This window comes from Notolepis coatsorum (assembly GCF_963971535.1).
Source record: "Notolepis coatsorum genome assembly, chromosome: 1".
NCBI classification, from domain to species: domain Eukaryota; kingdom Metazoa; phylum Chordata; class Actinopteri; order Aulopiformes; family Paralepididae; genus Notolepis; species Notolepis coatsorum.
This window is the reverse complement of record NC_140165.1, coordinates 60,246,322-60,270,796: the sequence shown is the minus strand read 5'-3', so window position 1 is coordinate 60,270,796 and position 24,475 is coordinate 60,246,322. Positions and strand designations below refer to the sequence as shown.

General features: G+C 45.4%; 1 protein-coding gene across 1 annotated transcript in view; it reads right to left on the bottom strand.

The window, feature by feature from the left end:
• The window catches only part of fmnl2b (formin-like 2b), a gene marked incomplete at both ends in the record, with an annotated part of 121,091 nt that overhangs the window by 27,042 nt on the left and 69,574 nt on the right, over positions 1–24,475 (bottom strand). Inside the window, 6 exons of the mRNA XM_084325317.1 lie at positions 2,603–2,706; positions 3,842–4,062; positions 5,300–5,401; positions 10,137–10,286; positions 11,050–11,160; positions 16,293–16,367. Of these exons, the coding sequence (XP_084181443.1) occupies positions 2,603–2,706; positions 3,842–4,062; positions 5,300–5,401; positions 10,137–10,286; positions 11,050–11,160; positions 16,293–16,367 (763 nt within the window). The remainder of the gene's footprint in view (positions 1–2,602; positions 2,707–3,841; positions 4,063–5,299; positions 5,402–10,136; positions 10,287–11,049; positions 11,161–16,292; positions 16,368–24,475) is intronic.

The window sequence follows — 24,475 nt, the reverse complement described above, 5'->3', positions numbered from 1 at the left end:
CGACAGAGCCAGCGGACATTACACCAGCGGAGAGAACACTTCCAATAAACTGTGATAAACCCAGCAAAGCAGAGATAAAAAAAGCTATTATCTCAACGAAGGACGGAAAATCTGCAGGACCAGATGAAATACCAGCAGAAGCCATCAAGGCCGACTTGAAGACTGCGGTAGATATGCTTCATAGCCTCTTCACCAAGATCTGGGAGGAAGAAAAGATTCCAGAAGAATGGAAAGATGGAATCATCATCAAGCTACCAAAAAAGGGAGATCTCACCAACTGCAACAACTACAGAGGAATAATGCTTCTATCAGTACTGGGAAAAGTACTCAACATAATTATACTGGACAGAATGAGTGTTGCTGTGGATCCCATGCTTCGAGACCAGCAGGCAGGCTTCCGGAGCAACAGATCTTGCACGGACCAGATCGCCACCCTGCGCATCATTATAGAGCAATCCATCAAATGGAACTCTCCATTATACATAAACTTCATAGACTATGAAAAAGCCTTTGACAGTGTGGATAGAGAGACTCTGTGGAAACTGCTGAGGCATTATGGTATCCCAAAGAAAATCATCACTCTGATTCAAAACACCTATCAAGGAACATCATGCAAAGTTTTACATGCAGGCCAACTGTCTTTTGAGGTCAAGACCGGTGTGCGTCAGGGATGGCTCCTATTGCCCTTTCTCTTCCTCCTAGTCATAGACTGGATTATGAAGACCACCACAAAAGGAAATAAAAACGGCATACAGTGGACCCTATGGACACAACTGGATGACCTCGACTTTGCTGATGACCTGGCTCTCCTGTCACACAACTACAACCAGATGCAGGACAAGACAACCAAGCTGGCAACTACATCCCTTGAGACTGGGTTGAGAATAAACAGGAAGAAAACCAACCTAATGATGATCAACACCTCTACCAACAACACAGTCACAGTAGGTGATGAATCCATACAGGAAGTCAACTCCTTCACTTACCTAGGCAGTATCTTGGATAAGAAGGGCGGCACAGATGGCGACGTCACAGCCAGAGTAGGCAAAGCCAGAGCAGCATTCATCATTCTGAAGAACATCTGGTCCTCCAAGGACATCGTCATGACAACCAAAGTGCGGCTCTTCAATTCAAATGTCAAATCCGTCCTTCTCTACGGTTCAGAGACTTGGAAAATGACGAAAAGAACATTGCAGAAGATACAGACCTTTATAAACAGCTGTCTGAAACGCATCTTTGGGATCCGGTGGCCAAAAAAAATCAAGAATGAGGAACTATGGCTGAAAGGAAGACAGGAACCAGTGGAGAAGCAGATCCTGAGACGAAAGTGGGGATGGATAGGCCACACTTTGAGGAAACCGGCTACCAGTACTACACGACAGGCCCTGACTTGGAATCCCCAGGGGAAGCGGAAGAGAGGGCAGCCTAAGAACACCTGGAGGCGGGACACTGAGGCGGAGCTCAAGAGACAAGGAACTACCTGGGGGGAGGCAGAAAGGACAGCCCAAAGCCGTGTTGGATGGAGAAAAGTCGTAGATGGCCTATGCTCCATTGGGAGCGATGGGCCTAAGTAAGTAAGTAAGTGATCGTCATTCCAAATATCGATCGCGTTTATTGATCCAACGTTATAGTCCGAAACACATAATCGACGCTGCTCTGAGGGTCCTCAGTCAATCTGGTAACACGATACTGCTTGCCCGAGAAGCAAGACCCGGACCGGAGTTCTTTTTTCTGATGCACAGTCCCAGTCCAATTTAATCCAATGATGTGCAATACCATCCGGGAGACGATAGACGGCGGTATTTGCCCTTTTGCGAGCTCAGACCCATTCCCAATGATAACGTCAGGTTGGATGGATGAAAATGAATGGATATCGCTAATAAAAGAAATAACGATTAAAACCTGAGTTTTCTCGGGTCTTGGCAGGCAACGCATGGCGAGTTAACCCGACTAATCTCGTGGTTGGCACTGAATGAGTTAAAGGATCTGAAACATTTTTTTTTTTATCCACTTTTTCTCCCATTTACTATATTTTCTCCCATCCCAATTTCGTATAATCCAATTCAACCCTCCCCTGTCACGAACGCTGTTTCTTGCCTCCCACAAGCCGGCTGCAATGTGGACTAAGTCATACATAGCACAAGTCCCCTCCGGTACTTGAGGTAACAGCAGTCGCATCTTTTCACCTGCGCAGCTCGATCTCTCAGTGGCGAGGAGTAACGCGTGGGAGGCTCACGCTGCCCCCGACACTTCCTGATTCTACTGCGCAGGCGCACCAACGACCTGTAGGAGTCGCTGTCCACAACGCCCGATCCCCACCCATCAGTTTCCCACCCCCTAATACGGCCAATGTGTATTAGTACGGACGACCAGCTAAACTGAAAGCAAATGTGGAGCGCTGGGCTCGAACCGACGAGCCCAGCGTCTCCAGCATTTTGTGGCGAGCGCCTTGCCCACTACGCCACGTAGCCGCCAGGATCTGAAACATTATTAAAGGATCTGAAACACTATTAAAGGATCTGAAATACTGCACTATTAAAGGTACAGTACGTAGTGGATGCAAAGCCATTAGCTTACTTACTAAATGATTGGCCGAGCTCACCGATGCCTGGCATTGGTGGAGGAGGTGGGGGAGGGGGAGGGACTGGCATTCCTGGGGCTCCGCCCATCCCCGGTCCCATGCTGTGATAAGCTACTGTCTCTGGGCTAAAGAGAGAGAGAGAGAGAGAGAGAGAGAGAGAGAGAGAGAGATTGATTGATTGATTGAAAAGTGTATTAACAGATTGCAGAATGGGTACAGTACAGTACAGCTCAATACATACAATTGTTAAGGGGATGCAGACCAGAGAAAGACTTTCGTCTTGTTTACATCAGGGTCCCCCATTTTCAATTCATCATAACATATATGACATACATGACATACAGATAGACAGTACTGCTACATCTATACATTTATGACATATCAGATTTGCAAATACAGTAGTTTGTGATACAAAAGTGTCCAGAAAAAGAGTGTATATACATTTGACGTAGAAACTGTACATTGGAGGAGGTTGGGTGGGTGGGGTGGGGTTGGGTGGGTGGGTGGGGGCTTGTACATTGGAGGTGGGGGGGGGGGGGGGGGGGGTGGGTAGGGGGGGGGGACACTGTACACTGTACATTGGAATACTGACAAAGCCATACTTGGTCATTTACTGTGCAACTGGGTTAGGACATTTGTAGGGGCCAGTTTCGAATTGCAGTCTCCCGTAGGTGTTCCTTGAGAGTGTTTTTGAAAGTGGGTAGTGATTTACATTCCTTTACAGCTGTGGGTAGGGCGTTCCACATTGATGTGGCATAATTGCGAAACGTGTTTAGTCCCTTGTTTGAGCCGAATCTGGGTTTAACATGATTTGTGGAGCTCCCTCTGGTGTTGTGATCGTGGTATTTGGGAGGTATTTTGACATGTACATGGGTACCTTGGTCGCGTAGTGTAGAGAGAGGATCAGCCTATCTATCTATCTATCTATCTATCTATCTATCTATCTATCTATCTATCTATCTATCTATCTATCTATCTATCTATCTATCTATCTATCTATCTATCTATCTATCTATCTCATCGTTGATAATAATATCAGAATGTTAATGTACATTGTTAATGTAAACACAGCAGACTATCCGTCTTAAAAAAGAAAGAATACCTTAAACTAGTTCAATCACCGGAATATCACATCACGCACCGGAATGTCACATCACACACCGGAATATCACATCACACACCGGAATATCACATCACACACCGGAATATCACACCACACACCTAGTTCAATCACTTGAATATCACAATAAAGAATGCTACCTAGGGGAGAGGGTGGGGCATGGAGGAGGGGAGGGAGAGGCTGAGTCTCCCACCCCGCCGTCGCCCTCTCCTCTCTGGGGCTGAGGGGCACCGGGGCCCCCTGCTTGCTGGGCCTCCTGGGTCTGGCGCTCCAGACGGCTCTGCCGGCGGATGGTCTGGTCCTTTTCCCTGACGATGCGGCGCAACGTATGAACCTGGTTGTTGGTGCTGGTGTACACGTCCTACAAGACATTTACAACACGTTTATAACACGTTACACGTCCTACAATACATTTACAACACGTTACACGTCCTACAAGACATTTATAACACGTTACACTTCCTACAAGACATTTATAACACGTTACACGTCCTACAAGACATTTATAACACGTTACATGTCCTACAAGACATTTATAACACGGTACACGTCCTACAAGACATTTATAACACGTTACCCGTCCTACAAGACATTTATAACACGTTACACGTCCTACAAGACATTTATAACACGTTACACGTCCTACAAGACATTTATAACACGTTACACGTCCTACAAGACATTTATAACACGTTACATGTCCTACAAGACATTTATAACACGGTACACGTCCTACAAGACATTTATAACACGTTACCCGTCCTACAAGACATTTATAACACGGTACACGTCCTACAAGACATTTATAACACGTTACACGTCCTACAAGACATTTATAACACGTTACATGTCCTACAAGACATTTACAACACGTTACACGTCCTACAAGACATTTATAACACGTTACACGTCCGACAAGACATTTATAACACGTTACACCTCCTACAAGACATTTATAACACGTTACACTTCCTACAAGACATTTATAACAAGACATTTATAACACGTTACACGTCCTACAAGACATTTATAACACGTTACACGTCCTACAAGACATTTATAACACGTTACACGTCCTACAAGACATTTATAACACGTTACACCTCCTACAAGACATTTATAACACGTTACACGTCCTACAAGACATTTATAACACGTTACACGTCCTACAAGACATTTATAACACGTTACACGTCCTACAAGACATTTATAACACGTTACACCTCCTACAAGACATTTATAACACGTTACACATCCTACAAGACATTTATAACATGTTACACGTCCTACACGACATTTATAACACGTTACACGTCCTACAAGACATTTATAACACGTAACACCTCCTACAAGACATTACAAGACATTTACAACACACGTTACACCTCCTACAAGACATTACAAGACATTTATAACACGTTACACGTCCTACAAGACATTTATAACACGTTACCAAGACATTTATAACACGTTACACGTCCTATATGTGTGTATGTGTATATATATGTGTGTATGTGTATAGATGTATATATATATATATATGTGTGTATATATATGTGTGTGTCTGTGTGTGTGTGTGTGTGTGTGTGTGTACTGACTCTGATCTGGTCCAGTTCCTTGTTCGTCTGCATCAGTTGTTTCTCCAGCTCTACTATCTTGGCCATCGCCTCGTTCTCCACGTCCAGCACTCTCTCTGTCATCTAAACAAAACATTATTATAGAGATAGATCTATCTATCTTTATACAATGGCATGCAAATTTCTCGATTCTGATTGGCTGAAACAGTCAAGTTAGACGTGGTTATTTCTTATAACCCCCGCTCGTGATCCCAGAACCCGCCCACAACCGAATTACAATCACTCCGCCGTTCGTGGTTTTAGAAATGAAAGCAAGACGGCGGACAATAATCTTTATGAATGGATGTGTTGAAAGCGTCATAACGACTAAATCAAAAACTATTCTGTCACGGCGAATGTGTTAGTTTCTTACACAATGTTGGATTATGTAATTGGTGGGTCATGAGTAATTGTGGAACAAAATATAAATCGCGGGAAGTCTGTCGTTGGATGCCATTCGTCAAAAGGACATTCATTTCACTGTGAATAAAATTTTGAAGCAATCAATCAATCAAACCAATAACACACGCTCACGCGGAGGTGCGCTGTTGTAAGTGAGCGTGGGTTATTGGATTGATTGATTGATTGATTGAAAATGTTATTAATGTCCGCCTTGTTTCGAACTGGTTAAGAACTGTTAAGAACTTCATTCTTAGATGCTTCTATAGAAAGTAGGCAAAAAAAAAGAAGAGAGAAGTTGTAACCTACTTTCTATAGAAGCAGCTGGGAGGTGCGCTGTTTTAGGTGAGCGTGGGTTATTGAATTGATTGATTGATTGAACATTTTATTAATGTCCGCCTTGTTTCAAGCTGGTTAGGCTTATGCCCTCTTTCGAAGTCGGTTATGCTTAGAGTTTATCTTTAGAGCAGGGCGATAGACCACCAGCCAATCACCCACCAATCACCCAACCCACAAGGGTATGTGAATCAACTCAGACTACCATTGACCTCATCCTGACCTCTGACAAGTCCAAGATCTCCAATAAAGGGGTTATAGCATGCGGGTTAAGTGATCATTATATGATATTCTGTACCCGCAAAAAGCTAAAGCAAAAGGCTGGCTGGCACAAAACAGTCACATCTAGAGACCTCAAAACCTACTCTAACGAGGCCTTTAACCAAGAACTGGAGAGCCTGGACTGGTCAGATGAGCTCAATGGTACACTGGTTGAAGAAACCTGGCTTGGCTTCAAAACCAAATTCTCAAGAATACTAAACAACATGGCCCCCCTAAGAACCACCAGGGTAAAAAATCGCGCTGAGCCGTGGATGCACACTGAAATACTGACCGCTATGAAAGCCAGAGACAAAAAATGCTCTGAGTTTCGTAAAAGTCAGTCAAAGCTTACCAAAAGCACGAGCAGTGAACTCCAAGCCCACGTGACTGAACTCAAACTAGAAAGAAACAGACTAAGAAATGACGTAAACTCCATGATAAAAACTGCTAAAAAAAATTTCATCAATGACAAAACTGAGGAAAACAAAAATAAACCATGTGAACTTTGGAAATTACTCAATAATGAACTAGGCTGCAGTACAAAACTTAAAACCAGGTTCTCAAACATAAACATAAAGACGGACAACACGCTCATCACAGACAAGCTGGATGTAGCCAATTACTTAAACACTTTCTTCACAAACATAGCCACAACACTGGTAAACAAACTACCCTCCCACTCAGGGCTTTATGGGGTAGAACACATAGTAGCATACTACAAGAACCTAGGCGTCCACAAAGACGACTTCAAACTGGAAATGGTAACTACAGATGAGGTACTCAAAAAACTGAGTGCCCTCCAACCGAACAAGGCCACTGGCCATGACAACATCCCCTCCAAATTCCTCAGAGACTCAGCATCCGCCATCACCCCAGTCATCACACACATAATAAACCTCTCCATAAAACAGGGACACGTCCCCAAGGACTTCAAAATTGCGAGAGTAACACCCCTGCACAAAAAGGGCAGCAAATTAGACCCAGGCAACTACCGCCCTGTTTCTATCCTTACATCCATCTCGAAAGTCATGGAAAAAATAGTATACGAACAGGTCGAAAAGTACCTTGCGGAAAAAAATCTAATCTACGAATTCCAATCTGGCTTCAGAACATCCCACTCCACTGACACATGCCTTCTCTATTTTAACGACCACATCAAGCAAGAGGTGGACGCGGGCAAATACTGCGGCATGGTCATGCTGGACCTACAAACGGCCTTCGACACTGTCAATCACACCATTCTGATTGACAAACTAAAAGCAATTGGTTTTGATAGTCTATCAGTGAGCTGGATACAATCCTACCTGGAGGGGAGAGAACAGATGGTGGAGGTAAACGGTACCCTATCCCCCCCCCCTCACAGTGAGCTGTGGTGTTCCACAAGGAAGCATACTAGGACCGCTACTGTTCCTAATTTATGCAAATGACATGTCGTCAGCTTGTGACTGCAACTTGTTCCTGTTTGCGGACGACTCAGCCCTGCTGGTCTCTGACAAGAACAAGTTACAGGTTGAAAAAACCCTCAGCTCGGAACTAGGCAAAATCTGCATATGGCTCGCCGACAACAAACTATCATTACACATGGGCAAAACAGAGTCCATTCTCTTCGGTTCAAATAACAAACTCAGCAAGACCGACGGCTTCTCAGTTACAGTGGGTGACAATATTGTCACAAGGAAAGATGAAATTACCTACCTGGGTTCCATCCTAGAGGCAAATCTTTCCTGTGACAAAATGGCATCCAATGTAATAAAAAAAGTCAACCAACGAACTTGATTCTTGTACCGGATCTCCTCTCTGGTAAACAAGAATACCCTGAAGACTCTGGCAGGAGCACTCATTCAAGGGTACTACGACTATGCTTGCACCTCATGGTACCAAAGCACCTCAAAGGCACTAAAAACCAAATTACAAACATCTCAAAACAAACTAGTCAGACTACTGCTTGACCTGACTCCTAGAACCCACCTCACCCCTGCCCACTTTGACAACCTAGGATGGCTTAGAGTAGACGACAGAGTACAGCAACTTGCAATGGGCCTGGTCTACAAGATACACTACACGACCAAGGTACCCATGTACATGTCAAAATACTTCCCAAAGGTCAGTGAATACCACGATCACAACACCAGAGGGAGCTCCACAAATCATGTTAAACCCAGATTCGGCTCAAACAAGGGACTAAACACGTTTCACAATTATGCCACATCAATGTGGAACGCCCTACCCAAAGCTGTAAAGGAATGTGAATCACTACCCACTTTCAAAAACACTCTCAAAGAACACCTACGGGAGACTGCAATTCGAAACTGGCCCCTACAAATGTCCTAACCCAGTTGTACAGTACATTACCAAGTATGGCTTTGTCAGTATTCCAATGTACAGTGTACAGTGTCCCCCACCCCCCCCTACCCAACCCCCCCCCCCCACCTCCAATGTACAGCCCCCCCCCCCCACCCAACCCACCCCACCTACCCAACCTCCTCCAATGTACAGTTTCTACGTCAAATGTATATACACTCTTTTTCTGGACACTTTTTGTATCACAAACAGTACTGTATTTGCAAATCTGGTATGTCATAAATGTATAGATGTAGCAGTACTGTCTATCTGTATGTCGTGTGTGTCATATATGTTATGATGAATTGAAAATGGGGGACCCTGATGTAAACAAGACGAAAGTCTTTCTCTGGTCTGCATCCCCTTAACAATTGTATGTATTGAGCTGTACTGTACTGTACCCATTCTGCAATCTGTTAATAAACTTTTCAATCAATCAAAGCCCTGATTCCAAACTCTAAGCATAACCAACTTCAAAAGAGGGCGACTTCGAAAGAGGGCCTAAACTTAACCAGTTTGAAACAAGGCGGACAGTAATAACATTTTCAATCAATCAATCAATTCAATAACCCACGCTCACTTAAAACAGCGCACCTCCCAGCTACTTCTATAGAAAGTAGGTTAAAAAAAAAAGAATTCCTCCTATAGCGAGGCAACTTCTCTTTTTTATTTTTTTCACCTACTTTATTTTTTTTATCCACTTTTTCTCTTTATTTTCAATTTTTCTCCCATCCCAATTCCATATTGCCAATTCTCCCCTCCCCTGTTATTTTTTTTTATAACGTTGCTAGACTATGCCTCCCACTGGTCGCTCCTAGTGAGGATAGAAGCCTTGCATCACGTGTTCTCTCATTCATAACAATGGAAGCGATAGAATTCTGTCGGTCGCCTCGCTTAAAAAATCGATCGCCTGGCAAAAATCACCCACCGCGTGTGGACCACTTAAGAATGAAGTTCTTAACAGTTCTTAACCAGTTCGAAACAAGGCGGACATTAATCAAATTTGCAATCAATCAATCAATAAAGCCAATAACCCACGCCCACTGCATTCTTGCCTTGAAACAGCGCACCTCCGAGCTGCTTCCACACGGAGCCAACTTCTCTTCTTTTTTTTGGAACTAATTTTTCTGCGGATGGTTGTCAATAAATCTTCAATTAATGTGTGTTTATTGTATAGCAATAAGGTTGGATGAATTTGGCCATTGTATAAAAGCATTACATCACACGACAGAGTGTGTTATAGAAATTAGATCACGCCTATGGGGGTCTAACGACCCTCGGCTGCGCCTCGGGCCTAACAACCACCCATAGGCGTGATCTAATTTCTATAACCCACTCTGTCTCGTGATGTAATGCTTAAATCTATCTATTTATCTATATATCTATGTATCTGTGTATCTATCTATATTCTCTCTCTCACTCTATCTCTCTATATATATGATATATCTATCTCTCTATATATCTATATATGTATATATCTTACATGTCCCATGCTCTCCTCCAGCTCCTCGACTCTCTCCAGAGCAGCCGTTTTGGTCTCAGCGTCCTCCAGAAGAGTCCCAACATCAAACACATTGTCCAGGTAGGCCTGGATCTGCACCTGCAGGCGGTCTGACTCTGTGTGCTTCAACCTCTGAGAGAGGGGGGTGGGGGGGAGAGAGGAGAGGGAGAGAGAGGAGAGAGAGAGAGAGGAGGGGGAGAGAGAGAGAGAGAGGGGGGGAGAGAGGAGGGGGGAGAGAGAGAAAAGAGAGAGAGGAGAGGGGGAGAGAGAGAGGAGAGAGAGGGGGGGAGGAGAGAGGAGAGAGAGAGGGGGGAGAGAGGAGAGAGAGGGGTGAGAGAGGAGAGAGAGAGGAAGAGAGAGAGATGGGGAAGAAGGGGGGAGAGAGAGAAGGGGGAGGAAGAGAGGAAGAGAGATATGACATTACTCTATAATATACTATGACATACTTTACACTTCATTCTCAGTTCAGGCAGACGATATACAGGAGAGGAAGATGAAGAGAAAGAGAGAGAGATGAGGAGGAAGAGAAGGATGAAGAGAGAAAGATAGAGAGGAGGAAGAAGAGGATAGAGGAGGAGGAAGAGAAGGAGGAGGAAGCGAAGGATAGAGGAGGAGGAAGAGAAGGATAGAGGATGAGGAAGAGAATGATAGAAATGATGAGGAAGAGAAGGATAGAGAGGAGGAGGAAGAGAATGATAGAAAGGATGAGGAAGAGAAGGATAGAGAGGAGGAGGAAGAGAAGGATAGAGGAAGAGAAGGATAGAGGAGGATGGGGAAGATAATGATAGAGAGGATGATGAAGAGAAGGATAGAGAGGAGGAAGAGAAGGATGAAGAGAAGGATAGAGAGGAGGAGGAGGAGGAGGAAGAGAGAAAGGTGTAGAGTGTGTACTGACCTCCAGGTGGTCGTCCAGACACAGCTTGGTAAAGTCGTACTGGAGATGGACTCTGAAGTTCATGTCTTCTACTGAGTGGACCACGATGTTGATGAACTGCATGCAGGCCACCTGGAACACACAGCAACACAGTATAACTACATAAATACCACCTAGAATACACAGCAACACAGTATAACTACATATATACCACCTGGAATACACAGTAACACAGTATAACTACATAGATACCACCTAGAACACACAGCAACACAGTATAACTACATAGATACCACCTGGAACACACAGCAACACAGTATAACTACATAGATACCACCTGGAATACACAGTAACACAGTATAACTACATAGATACCACCTGGAACACACAGCAACACAGTATAACTACATAGATACCACCTGGAACACACAGCAATACAGTATAACATACGGTTATCCTATAACCATAATTATATGAGTATAGCGAGCGCTCTGCGCTCTAGTGGAACTATCCCTTTATCCAATCTAGCACTGAATAATTTTTCTCCACATGTACACACCCATCCGCCTGGCCACACCCACATCCGCTCCTCTACATAAGCGGGGTCATGGCCACACTAACAGCTTCTTCCCAAGTCTTTCACCACCGAAGGCGAAGACCACAGGGTCCTCAGTGAGTCAGCGCAGAGCGCTCGCTATACTCATATAACTATGGTTATAGGATAACGGTATGTTATATATCGTATAGCTTACGCTCTGTGCTCTAGTGGAACACAGGAGCTGAGCAGAGCGGAAGCTCGACAAATGTACCCGCTGAGGCCCCCCACAACCATCAGAACCGGGGAGGACCCGAGCCCCCGGACCCCCCTAGAGGGGGACGGGAGGGAATCGGATCCGACTGTACGAAGAGGGTTTAGTAACTCAACGCACAGGATGAGCAGATCGTGGGACTTACCTTCACACAGAAGGACCCGCGACTACTCAGGTGCGCATCCCACATGCCACTAGGGAACGAACGGGAAGGGAAAAAAACCTGTTACAGCCCCCAACATCACGGGGTCAAAGGTCAAGAACCCAACCCTGTGGCAAGGCCATAGCAGCGGAGCGCGGAGGAGGACCCAGCCCCAGGAACAGCCTGAGGGTCAGGACCCCCTGGAAAGGGGGCCTGGTGAGGCCAACGATGCCGTAGCATCGAGACCCCACCAGACGGTCACTAGTGACACCACCCCCCACATCGCCAGCGTATCGGACAGGGCCCATCCAAGAGCAGGCCCTTCCCCCCTACAGCACGCCGCCCTGAAGCACTCCACAGAGGCTACACCCCCACAACACTGTGGGGCCAGTCGGCGCACCGGGGAGACAACCCCCAAAGAGGTTGATCCCTCAATCCTGGCAACAGGTCAAGAGCGTAACCCGACCTGTGCCCGGAGCACTGTGGACTAGACAGGCGACTAAGGGGTCTACTGTGAACAGCACCCCGGCGGAAGGGCCGTTCGGTATGCTGTGCATCATGTCGCAGCCTCCACAAAACCCGACCCCCTAGAGAGGCCGAGGTAGAGAAGGCTGACACGATTGGCAGACGTCATGAAAAGTGCGGGGGCACACTCGCAGGCAGACGGGTTCAAGCCCGGCCTAAACCCGAGAGTCAACTCTGCTACCAACACACCGGAGAACCAACCACCTCCCTATGGTTAGTTTAACAGGAGGCGGTTGTTCCCTTAACCCACCAAGAAAAACCTAGAAACAAAGTGTTTCAGTTTTCAAAGGGTTAACCCAGGCCAACAGGTCGACAGGAATGAGTCCGGACCTGGGCCTGGCGGACCGGGACCTACACAGGGATGCCTAGAGGGGTTGACAGGAACCACCTCGACAGCCCCTTCCCATACCTGCCCAGCAGGGGGAGGGAGGAGTGACACAATGGAGAAGGACCAGGCCCCCTAACACAGCGCAAGATACAACACAGTATGGACCAAGCACGTCACTGTTATGGGCAAGTCGTAGTGGCATACATATGACACACACATCCACGACATCAATCCCTGCAAAGCCCGGGCCGACCCGGCATTTTCCCCCCGGAAAAGCACAAAGTCCTTCGGGGTACCAGAAAAGCAGATCTGCGCTGCGGCGGACAACGGGTTAACTGACTTGGTCCGGCGTGACCAGAACCAGTCCCGCATCCTAGTCACGCCGCCATCCCCAGTCCTAAGAGGGGGGTAGGTACGCGTGTCGATCTAAAACATCACAGAGGGCGCCACCAAGATGGACAGAACGTGAATGCGCTGCTCCTGGCGGCCCACCTCATGGGCTTGAGACCCCTCCGCCAATGTAATGATCTACTCCGTCATCTCCCCCCGGAGATGCACGCGAGTCATCGAGTCGTGCACTGGCGCTCGGTAGAGATAAAAAATCTCCTTCCTAGTCGCCTGCATAAAAGACGCTGTTTCTATGAATTGGGCAACCAAGGCGCGCCGACCCAAAAACGTGGTTCCACATAGGAAGAACCCAGGGCCAGCGCTATATGCACGTCAAGAACCCGAAACACATCAATGGTGAATTCTAATAAGAAAACACCAGACGACGTTCCCTCCACGCTGTCTGGGACGAGCATCAGGAAGCCGGTCAATAAGACACAGACACAGGCCTTATATGACGCGACTGAGGGCAACCCCGTCAATTCCGCTCCTCACATAAGAGGGGAAGACAGAAGTTCCCCCAGAGAGACCTCCACGTGAGTACAATTGAAAAAGATACATGCAATAATAATTGGGCCAAATGACCAACAGCCCAATACACACTGTAATAGAGAGCAGAGCAGAAAACGAACAGTTTTCGAATGCAACGCATCATCCAACTTTGACAAAGACAGCGGTCTGCAGCACAGAGCCAAGTGACGCACCCAGTGACGTATCCCATGGCCGGGGGGAAATCCCGTGACCCACCCATCCTAACAGGGAGTGGAACCAGGGAACCCCCCCCAACCCCATTTGGCGCTGCCCCTCAGCCGACAGGGAAAAACTGGGGAATAATTTCACCCACCCCTCACCACCTTACCCCTGATACGACGCCAAATGTGTAGAGTAAGCTTTGGCTGTGGGGGGTGCTTAATGTCTGAAGGAGTCGACTGAAGGCTTCTTGTCCTGCAAAAGCATGCAATTGGTCCACTGATGGATACATCTTGATATTTGTCTAGTCTAGTGTGTTCATTAGATGGGTGAAATCCTCTTTCAGTGCCTCTGTGCCTGTTTTCATAGGCAGTTAGCCTCTGGTATGCGTGCCATTAGCGTTAGCGTTAGGCCTATTTTCTTTTGGAAAGAATGATAATAAAAATAATAATAATAATAATACTTTTTTTTTTTATTATATTCGACTAAGAGGTTGGCCAGTCGACTACGGCCCCTTTTGACCGATTAGTCGACTAATCGATTAATAGGGGTCAGCCCTACCCTCAAGTAAGAATAACAAGCTAAGAGAGGGACTCAGCCCTCGATCACATGCCACTATGCACAGCATTGTAGGGTAACCCAGCCAGTTGTGGGCTCAGCCACGTTGTCTAAACGTTACATGAACACACACAACTTCTCATCATACAACAAAAAACCCAGTTCATTTTTACTCACGTAAAAAACAACGCTGTTCCTAGGTAGAGAGAAAGGCACAAGCCTTGGCCAACGCTAACCCAAGCTATAAAAAGCGACCAAGACAATTCACACACAGCACACGTCGTATCTCCAAATGTAGTGAAGTAACATATGTTTTGTAGACAAAGACATCGTTATTAACAAAAACATTCGGGAGGGGAAGGAAGAGTGGGGTAATGTCCAATGGACATCTTACCTGCACCAAGGAACGCAGGGCGAAAGGCAGCAACACAGGTTGGTCTCCACGTCGACGAAGGCCTCTCGCTGGCTAGGCCAAAAGAAGCTATGGCCGGAGCCTAGCTCCGGCGCGACGCCCCCCTCCTGCAGCCGGTCATGGCGCAGGCCCGACTACATCTTCTGTCAAAGATGATGTCGTAGTCAGAGTGCCAGGGCCTGCTATTCTCACGGTTACGCCAATGGTTGTAGCACAAGCTAAACAGCTAACTCTAGGCTAACTGGTAGCATCAAGCTAACGTTCCCAGCCGAGCGCAGCCGGCAGCTAATGTCGTAGCTAACAGCTAACTGGCTAACAGTTAGCTCAACCCGGCTATCGCTAGCCACTAGCTCACGCAGAAGCAAGCTAAGCGGCTACCACTGAAAACTGCACAATGTGAGAAAAGCAATACAGGCCAACACTTCAGACAGCCGCTGTCTTTTCCTCTTCTCATCCGAAGAAAAAAAGGGAAAAAAGGCAACACACGTCCCTCTTCAGAACGGTGTTTACCAGACACAGCGGTGCCGGCAACAAGCCCCTCGCGGGCTATAGTCGACCTGAGCATGGAGATATTCACATAACGAACACCAAGCTCACCTCCCTTGCACCGGGTGCTTTTCATCTTGAAAATCGGGGCCAGCACGGCGACAGTGGGTATCCGTTTGTCCAGAGACCCGGGGAATTGAACCGCAGATTCGGAATCACGGTCCCAGGAAAACAAAGCTCTTACTTGAGGAGGAGCTAATGTTAACGTGGGGCATCAAACTAGAACCCCCTCCACGCCGCTAAGTGGCAGCGAAAAGGATCCTAGCCTGGAGCCGACCTTCGTAAGCTGTGTAGTCATTCCCCCCACAACCAACACACCTGGCGCCCGCGTCGCAAAAAACATCACCCGCCCCGAGAGGCCATCAGCCCTCACACGGCATACCGACTCCCAAGCAAAGTGTCCAGCTGCAGAGCCGGAGGCAATGCCGGCGGGGATTGCTCAGCGACGCGAACCCCTAATACGAAACGCCGGTGGAGGTCAGAATGATCATCATCTTCTAGACACTCCGGTGGCGAAGACATTATCGCTGTATTTCCTCTAAAAATAGTGAGAGAGAAAACAAAGATATAATGTCAACGCAGCTCCTTTTCTCCAACGTAACTCCTTTCCAATAACTATTTCGGCACTAAACTCAAGTGGTGTATACAGACACTTGTCAGTGGTGAAAATAGGGAAGGAGCTGTTAGTATGGCCACGACCCCGCTTATGTAGAGGAGCGGATGGGTGTGTACATGTGGAGAAAAATTATTCAGTGCTAGATTGGATAAAGGGATAGTTCCACTAGAGCGCAGAGCGTAAGCTATACGATATATAACTACATAAATACCACCATAAAGTCAATGCAGCGTTCAGAAAACACAACACACCATAAAGTCAATGTTGTCATCCTCATTCTTAAAGTGTTCCATCAACTTCTCAAACCTCAGGGACTCCTGACACACCTGAGAGAGAGAGAGAGAGAGAGAGAGAGAGAGAGAGAGAAAAACAGAGGCGCACAGAACGGGAGGAGAGGAAAGGAGAGGGAGAAACAGACATAATGTACACAGAGATAGAGAGAGACACAAAGAGAAAGAGTGTGAGAGAATGGTAGAGAGAAAGTGGGATTAGCATGAATCAATCATGTATTAAATTACAGTACTCTTTACAGTCGAAATCAATCGATCAATCAATCATCCATCCATCTACCAACCCAACGAATCCACCACCGAACCAACCCACTACCCACTCAACCCACTACCCACCCAACCAACCAATTAAACACCCACCCACCCACCCACCCAACCAATGAACCACCCTACCCACCCACCCAACCAACCAATGAATCACCCACCCACCCACCCACCCACTCAACCAACCAATGAACCACCCACCCACCCACCCACCCAATGAACCACCCAACCAAACACCCACCCACCCAACCAACCACCTGTGGGATATTTGTAGATATCCTGATGAAGAATGTCTCAGTCAACCGAGGCTTGGATAATAACAAGGTTTATTAACCAAACAGATAGAATACATAGAGAGAATGGCTGAGGCTCTCGCCCCAGGTGATCAGCTGAAATTACCCAGGTAAGAACCATTATTGTGGTCGGGAAGAGCCCTTTATAGTTCAACAAAGGGGGTGTGTGGTCCCATTTGATAGGTCAGATGGGGGGGAGGGGGTACAGGTTTGGGGGGGGGGGTACAGGTAATGGGGACACAGGGGAGGGGAGTGTCTTATTCCACAGAGAGGGGGGGGGGGCACAGGTAAAGGGAACACAGGGAGGGGGATATATTTACATGAGGACATAATTATACCACAATACTCACTTTTCTTTCTTATAATGTGGGTGAGATTAATGTATAATATACCAGGATTGTTTGGAACAGGTAAAAGTGGGGATAATAGTTTAAAATAGAATTATTTACATACATGATTAATAGAATTATTTACATACATGATTCATGACATGATCGACTGGACTGCGGTCTGTGTTATTTTGATATCAGAGATGAGATATCACCCTTTTCTTTTATTAATCGCTCAAAATACCTATATCAATGAGTGGTCCTCATCTCTGATATCAAACAACAATTAACATAATCATTAGAAGCTATCGCTGTGCAAATATCTTGGCATACCTTCAGTCGTTCATGTCGTGACTCTGGGGAGCTAATGTGATCGTTGTGCGTACAGGCATCGTAATAAACCAATTAGTTACATGCACTGTCTGTGTGGTCAGAGTGCACAGGGTGAAAAAACAAAATTGTGTTCATAATTATTAGGAATCGGATTTACACATAAGGCTAATGTGTACAAAAACATTTTAACAACCGTTAACCTGGTGGTTAATAAAACTAACATGATTGATTATGGGAAACTGTTCAAAAATATATATATATATTTTTGCACGTTTTATGATGATTCTTGATGAAATTACTTAGGATCCAGTTGTATTTACCCTGAGTTTGAGTGTCACGTTCATCTGTGATTGCCTCAGTTTTGTTGGTCTTTACTTAGAATCAGGCAATTTTCTCCATTTCTTCTCTATAAATGAGGAGATAAAACGTCTTATGCATCGCTTCTGTATGTAATTCTAGTGCATCACCATATAGGTGCAAAACAACGTTACATGTCCTCTTCTATGAGAGAATAAAACACTGATTCTTTCTTGTCTGACAATACAATTTTGTAACCTAAGTAATTCAAATGTGATGTAATGTGATCATGTGGTCACTTCTTCCTTCAGCAATACATTTTAGCTCATTATTACTAACCATTGTTAATGCTTTCTCATTGATTTCTTTTCATCACATCTCTAGTTCATCGTTTTGCAGATACATACAATTGTGTGAAAAGTTTCCTTCTTGTGAAGGTATTAATCTGAATGATGTTGCGTCGTTGTTGACAAGGTGTTCTCTGTCGGTCGTGTGGCAGGGCCAAACAGTAACACATAAAAATTAAATAAATATATACAATGTGGACACTGTGTTCAGAAGTCTCTTGGTTCACAGGTCTCTGATGATGTCTCTTCTTGACGATGCAGTCAGGAACATTCACTGGTCGCCGTTCATTCTCTGTCAAGGGTCACCTGTAGCAGTCAACTATAGTGGTTTTGTGGACTTCTTTTCCTGGAGCCTGCGCTGCTCTCCATCACCACCACACATCCGCCACTGTGCTCACGCTTGGCTCCCATCAGGCCCAGAGACATGGTGGTCAGGGCGTTTTTGAATGTGTTGTGCTGGTTTCGCTGTCCTCTCCTCGTCATTGCGGCACCACTTGATGGAGGGCGAGGGCCCGCCGGTGTAGTGGCTAGTCAGTAGGATGCTCTCTCTCACACGGATGACAATCTTGTCATGGGAATCCACCTTGATGGTCGGGGCTCTGGTTCCCATCTGCAGGTGATGGGTTTGGTCTGCAGTGCCGGGGTGGAGGCCGTCAAAGGTTGATCTCCTCTTCGTCAGTGTCTCCTTGGTCAGTCTCCTTCGTGGTCCTCTGCTCCACTTTCTTGGGGATGTCTGTGGGCTGGGTTGGATGGTTCTCCCACGGTTGTTGTCGTCGCCTCTGGTTGTCAATTTTCTTTATGTGTCCCGCTGTGATTAGCTTGTTAATCTCAGCGCGGTACACAGTCTCTTGAGCGGGGTCTCTGACTAGGTGCCGCTCTGTGTTCAATAGATACCGCTCCGTCGCTTCTTTTGGGGAGTGGAAGGTGGGCATACCCTCTCGCCTCAAGAGTGGAGTTGCGTATCTCATCACTCCGTTGACTTTGACTCTCTTTGTCCCTTGCTCGAGGAGTGCTATGGCGTAAATGTCTTCCTTGGAACGAATGTCTTTCTTTTCGTTCTTAAAGGGCATTGTCTCTAGTGTCCATAGCCTCTCGACATGCTGTCGGAGGGTGGTGTCTTCTTCTGTCACTCTGGAGTGGAGGCAGCTAGTGGCTGCTGTTCGGTTAAGAGACTTAGCGAGGGAGCCTTGTAATGTCCATCCTAGGCGGGTCTCGACTGCTGCAGGACAGCCTCTGGGCCCTGTGTGGACCCGGTCTATCGGGACTATGAGGTCTGCATGGTCGGAGCCTATCAGCAGGGTCGGGGTGGCACCGTCTATGAGCGGGATAGGTAGTTGACGCAGGTGCACATATTTATCCATCAGCTTGGCGATGGGGTAGGTGTACTGCGACAGGCCTATTTCTTGGCTGGTGAAAGCATTAGTAATCCTATACCGTCTCTCTGGCTGCCCGCTTGCTGCGATAGTGAAGGAGACATTCTCGCCCTTTATCGTCTTTAGATCTCTTCTTATTGTCCGAATCGTCATTGGTTGTGTCCGCAGCTTCGTGGTTCAGGTCGCGCGTCGTCTCACTTTCGTGGTTCAGGTCGCGCGTCGTCTCACTCGTCCTGTCCTCTCACCAGTTCGTGATCTGAGGGTGATAAACACTGCCTTAGAAAACTCCTCACATAAATGATTCAACGCCTTTCTGCTAAAGTGGAAAATCATTTTGGGATTAATTCAATTCATTTTAAATAAAATCACTTAATTGACAATAGGAAATGCAAGCCAATTGCATTAGCAGTGATTCCTTACGTCAAGAAGGTCACATTCACTACAATTTTATCAGATCTTGTGTCTAACTAGATCTTACAGCATTAGGCTTTAAATAAAATTTGTAAATGAATGGCCAAAGTCTTGAATCAGATAAAATAGTCTGTGGTGTTAAATTGAAGTTGATCTTACCTCAGGATGCGTTGGGTGTGCCTCAGGATACTTACCTCGCCACGACTTCTCTGGCGTTTTTCACATCTCAGTATGGCTCATCATAGCATAGCATGGGGAAAAAACATAAAATCTAGGTAGCCAGTTAATTTTTGCATGAAAAACAATCATTTGTTTTGTCATCTACGTTTTAACTAACCTTACTGTCATGCATTTGTCCTAATAAACTAATCTACACTGTAGCACTCAACACTTTGATGACCATTGTTACTCAGCTGATAGAGGTGTGCCTTGCCTGATGTCCTGTCGTACAGAACCTGTGAGTCGCTTTGGATAAAAGTGTCAGCTAAATGATCAATGTTGTTGATATCTTGTACATTTAGATAATTGTGCTGCAATTTTGGTGGTTGATAATTTTGCAATCATGGAAAGTATTAGTTGTTAAAAGAATAGTCTAAGGAAAGTCATGCATGTTATTGGTTATAAACAGAGAATAGAAGGAGGGGATTGTAAGTAGTTGTTTTCATCATTAATCTTTTATCTCGGGCACTTCTCTAATTCATGTGTCTTTTGAAAAGAGATGATGAAAACGACTGGTTAGTTATTGTTAGTATGGGAGTTAGGTAGATTTTCATAACTGCAAATTCATCACCGGTGTCTAATTCATGTTACTTAAGTGGTTCTCTGTTGGTCCACCAAGTCTGTGGTCAGAGTGTAGGCATACCCTGTGGGTTTCAAGTGCCCATCCAATGGTGTCTGCTATCGTCGTCTCTAGGTGTGGTCAGAGTCCTCTCTAGGCATTTGCATTGTTTTGTCTCCCAAGTGCCCACTCTGAAGAAATTTACATGTGGGTATTTGGATGCAGATTTGTTCCAAATGGTCAATCGATTGTCTCTCAGCTCTGCACTGTCTCTCGGTTGACATGCAAATTGTTGGATTTTCTGTCTTTTGTGATACAATTTGGGTGTAGTCATTCACTGTTTTGCATCTCGCCTCAGAGCCAGATCTGTAAATACAAACACATGTTAATTTTCCACTCTTTTCTAAGACCATCTGTTCTCCTTGATTGTCTTTGAGCTTAACAAAACATCAGCTATTTCTCATCCATCCTGTCCTAGGATGTAATGATAGTGTTTATCATTTATCAATCATATCGCATATGTACACAAGCATCATATGACTGTGGACCCACACATTTTGAATCATGTTTAAAAATGTCTTACAATGGAAAGGGCTAGTTATCTTTCATTGGTTCTTTAGATAAACACATTAACTCAAGTGAATATGACCTAAACATCTTACTTTTAAACATAATCTATGTTGTTTGTGTTCCAAGTTTTCAACATTGAAAGCTTATAAAGTCTAATCTAACGCTGTTTATGTGGACTACAATTCCTGTATTGCCATATATTGGGAACCGGAAGTGTTTGTTTAGCTCCCATGGTCAGTATGACCGGTACGCCCACAGATGTATTATAATTCTGAAACAGACATTGTAATTAGCTTTATGTGACTTATAATGTGTAAATTAAAGCACATAAACACTCAAGTGATCTGAGATAGTTGTAATTTGCTTTAACTGATAGTTGTGTATATGTACAGTTTCTACGTCAAATGACTCCCTTTTCTTGACTCCTTTTGTATCACAAAAAGTACTGAATTTGCAAATCTGGTATGTCATAAATGTACAGATGTAGCAGTACTGACTATCTGTCTGTCATGTATGTCATAATATGTTCTGATAAATTGAAAATGGGGGACCCTGATGTAAACAAATCTGGTATTGAAAATGGGGGACCCTGATGTAAACAAATCTAAAGTCTCTCTCTGGTCTGCATCCCCTTAACAATTGTGTATTGAGCTGTGCTGTATTGTACCCATTCTGCAATCTGTTAATAAAGTTTTCAATCAATCAATGCATCTATATTTATGATTTTTATACTCACCGGGGACAGCTGTTGTGTTGGGTTGGATCCGTTACGTGTCGTCAGCAACCCGCATCTCGCCACCTCAACTCAACATTTTCCAATAGCAGCGCGCACATACATATACAAATAAAACATATACTACACGTGGATTTCACGCACCCTTGGCCTTGGGTACATTACACTTTACGTTCGCTTATGGATAGTTTAATATAAAATAATCACTTCACGGCGCGCATAGCGTGACGTCATCGCTCCATGCGACGTTCGTGCGTTCTCATTCGCCTCGGAAATAACGCTTTGCAATTCATACAGTATTTTTCCAACGAGCTCTCAATAGCCTGGAATTCCTATACCAGCGTTTTGTTACCGAATGAACGCGCCTGTGCATATGTGAAACGTAAACAAACTGAAACGATAAAACTATACTTCTCCAAATGGTCGTTCCCGTGGGCCGGTTTTGTTGATTCCGGAAATTACTATCCTAGTTTGTCCCGTGAGTTGCACCTCAATGTTATCCTCTGTATAACGGTACTCGTCTCCCTATGCTCGTCGCGCTATCCGTCGGTTTCTTTACTCAATACAGCACCGCGGCGGGTTCTATACTGTGCACATACAAACGAGACTTTAAACAGACAAACAAACATTAATACATATAAGTTAACGTGTGTGTATATCTGTACTGTATTGGATCGCTGTACGTTTAGTCGTCCAACCTCTGTATTGTTCCAACATCTGTTGCGACAAGGCATTTATACCCTTGATATATAACTACACATCGTTATTAAAATCATAACGACCGAACCTGACTTCGAAATTTACCAGCGATATATTAGATTATATATACCTTTTAATCATACTCTCGGTCCCTTCGACCCGCGACTAATGTCCCGTTAAATGTACATTCACGTACTGCCGAGGCATCGCCGGTCATCTTCCCGCTATCTGTATTAATCAATTGGTTAATTCAATCCAAATACATCGTTTTCAGGAATGTAAGAGATTGTGGGCTTAGTTTGAGGTTGAAACAATGAATATTATGACGCTACTCTGGTAATTTCTAATTATGATTCCATCAGCTTCTCGGTCCAACTTCTCGCCTCTTTGCAAAGGAATCACAGAACGTTTTTAACAGAGTAGCGTTTTCCAAGGATATCACATCATAATAAGCTCACGTATCTTCTTATTTTGTTGCCTATATTTTTAGTCTGCATCAGCTAGACTAGGGGTAGCAATCCAACAACCTGTGTGGTGTGCCTTAACTTTTGGTCGGCTCCGACTCGACCTGGAATAGCACTTCAACCATTGTGCCTAAACTTTTTGGGAATAGCACATATAACCCATCCTCTCAGAACCACCTGATAAGGACCCAGGTGCACGCGCGCCCTGGTAACGATTCTCAATACAGATCAGATATATTAATGCACATTATTCTACTCAGCCATGATCTCAATATTGGACAACATTCTGTAATATTCACCTGGCACAGAGAAAAGCGGGAAGATTTGAATTCCTTCCATACATTTTTGGTCGACCATCCTATTATACTCACTTTTCTCTGTATAGTTGAATGATACAGCACGCCGGGAGGACGCAAAAAGTCCGTCACAAGTTCGTAGACGCCAATTGTGGGATATTTGTAGATATCCTGATGAAGAATGTCTCAGTCAACCGAGGCTTGGATAATAACAAGGTTTATTAACCAAACAGATAGAATACATAGAGAGAATGGCTGAGGCTCTCGCCCCAGGTGATCAGCTGAAATTACCCAGGTAAGAACCATTATTGTGGTCGGGAAGAGCCCTTTATAGTTCAACAAAGGGGGTGTGTGGTCCCATTTGATAGGTCAGATGGGGGGGAGGGGGTACAGGTTTGGGGGGGGGGGTACAGGTAATGGGGACACAGGGGAGGGGAGTGTCTTATTCCACAGAGAGGGGGGGGGGGCACAGGTAAAGGGAACACAGGGAGGGGGATATATTTACATGAGGACATAATTATACCACACACCCAACCAACCAACCACCCAACCAACTAACCAACCAACCAACCAACCAACCAACCACCCACCCAACCAATGAACCACCCAACCAACCACCCAACCAACCAACCAACCACCCACCCACCCAACCAACTAATGAACCACCCAACCAACCAATGAACCACCCAACCAACCACCCAACCAACCAACCACCCAACCAACCAACCACCCAACCAACCAACCACCTAACCAACCAACCAACCACCCAACCAACCAACCAACCAACCAACCAACCACCCAACCAACCAACCAATGAACCACCCAACCAACCAATAAACCACCCAACCAACCACCCAACCACCCACCCAACCATCTAACCAACCAACCAACCAACCAACCAACCACCTAACCAACCAACCAACCAACCAACCAACCAACCAACCACCAACCCACCAA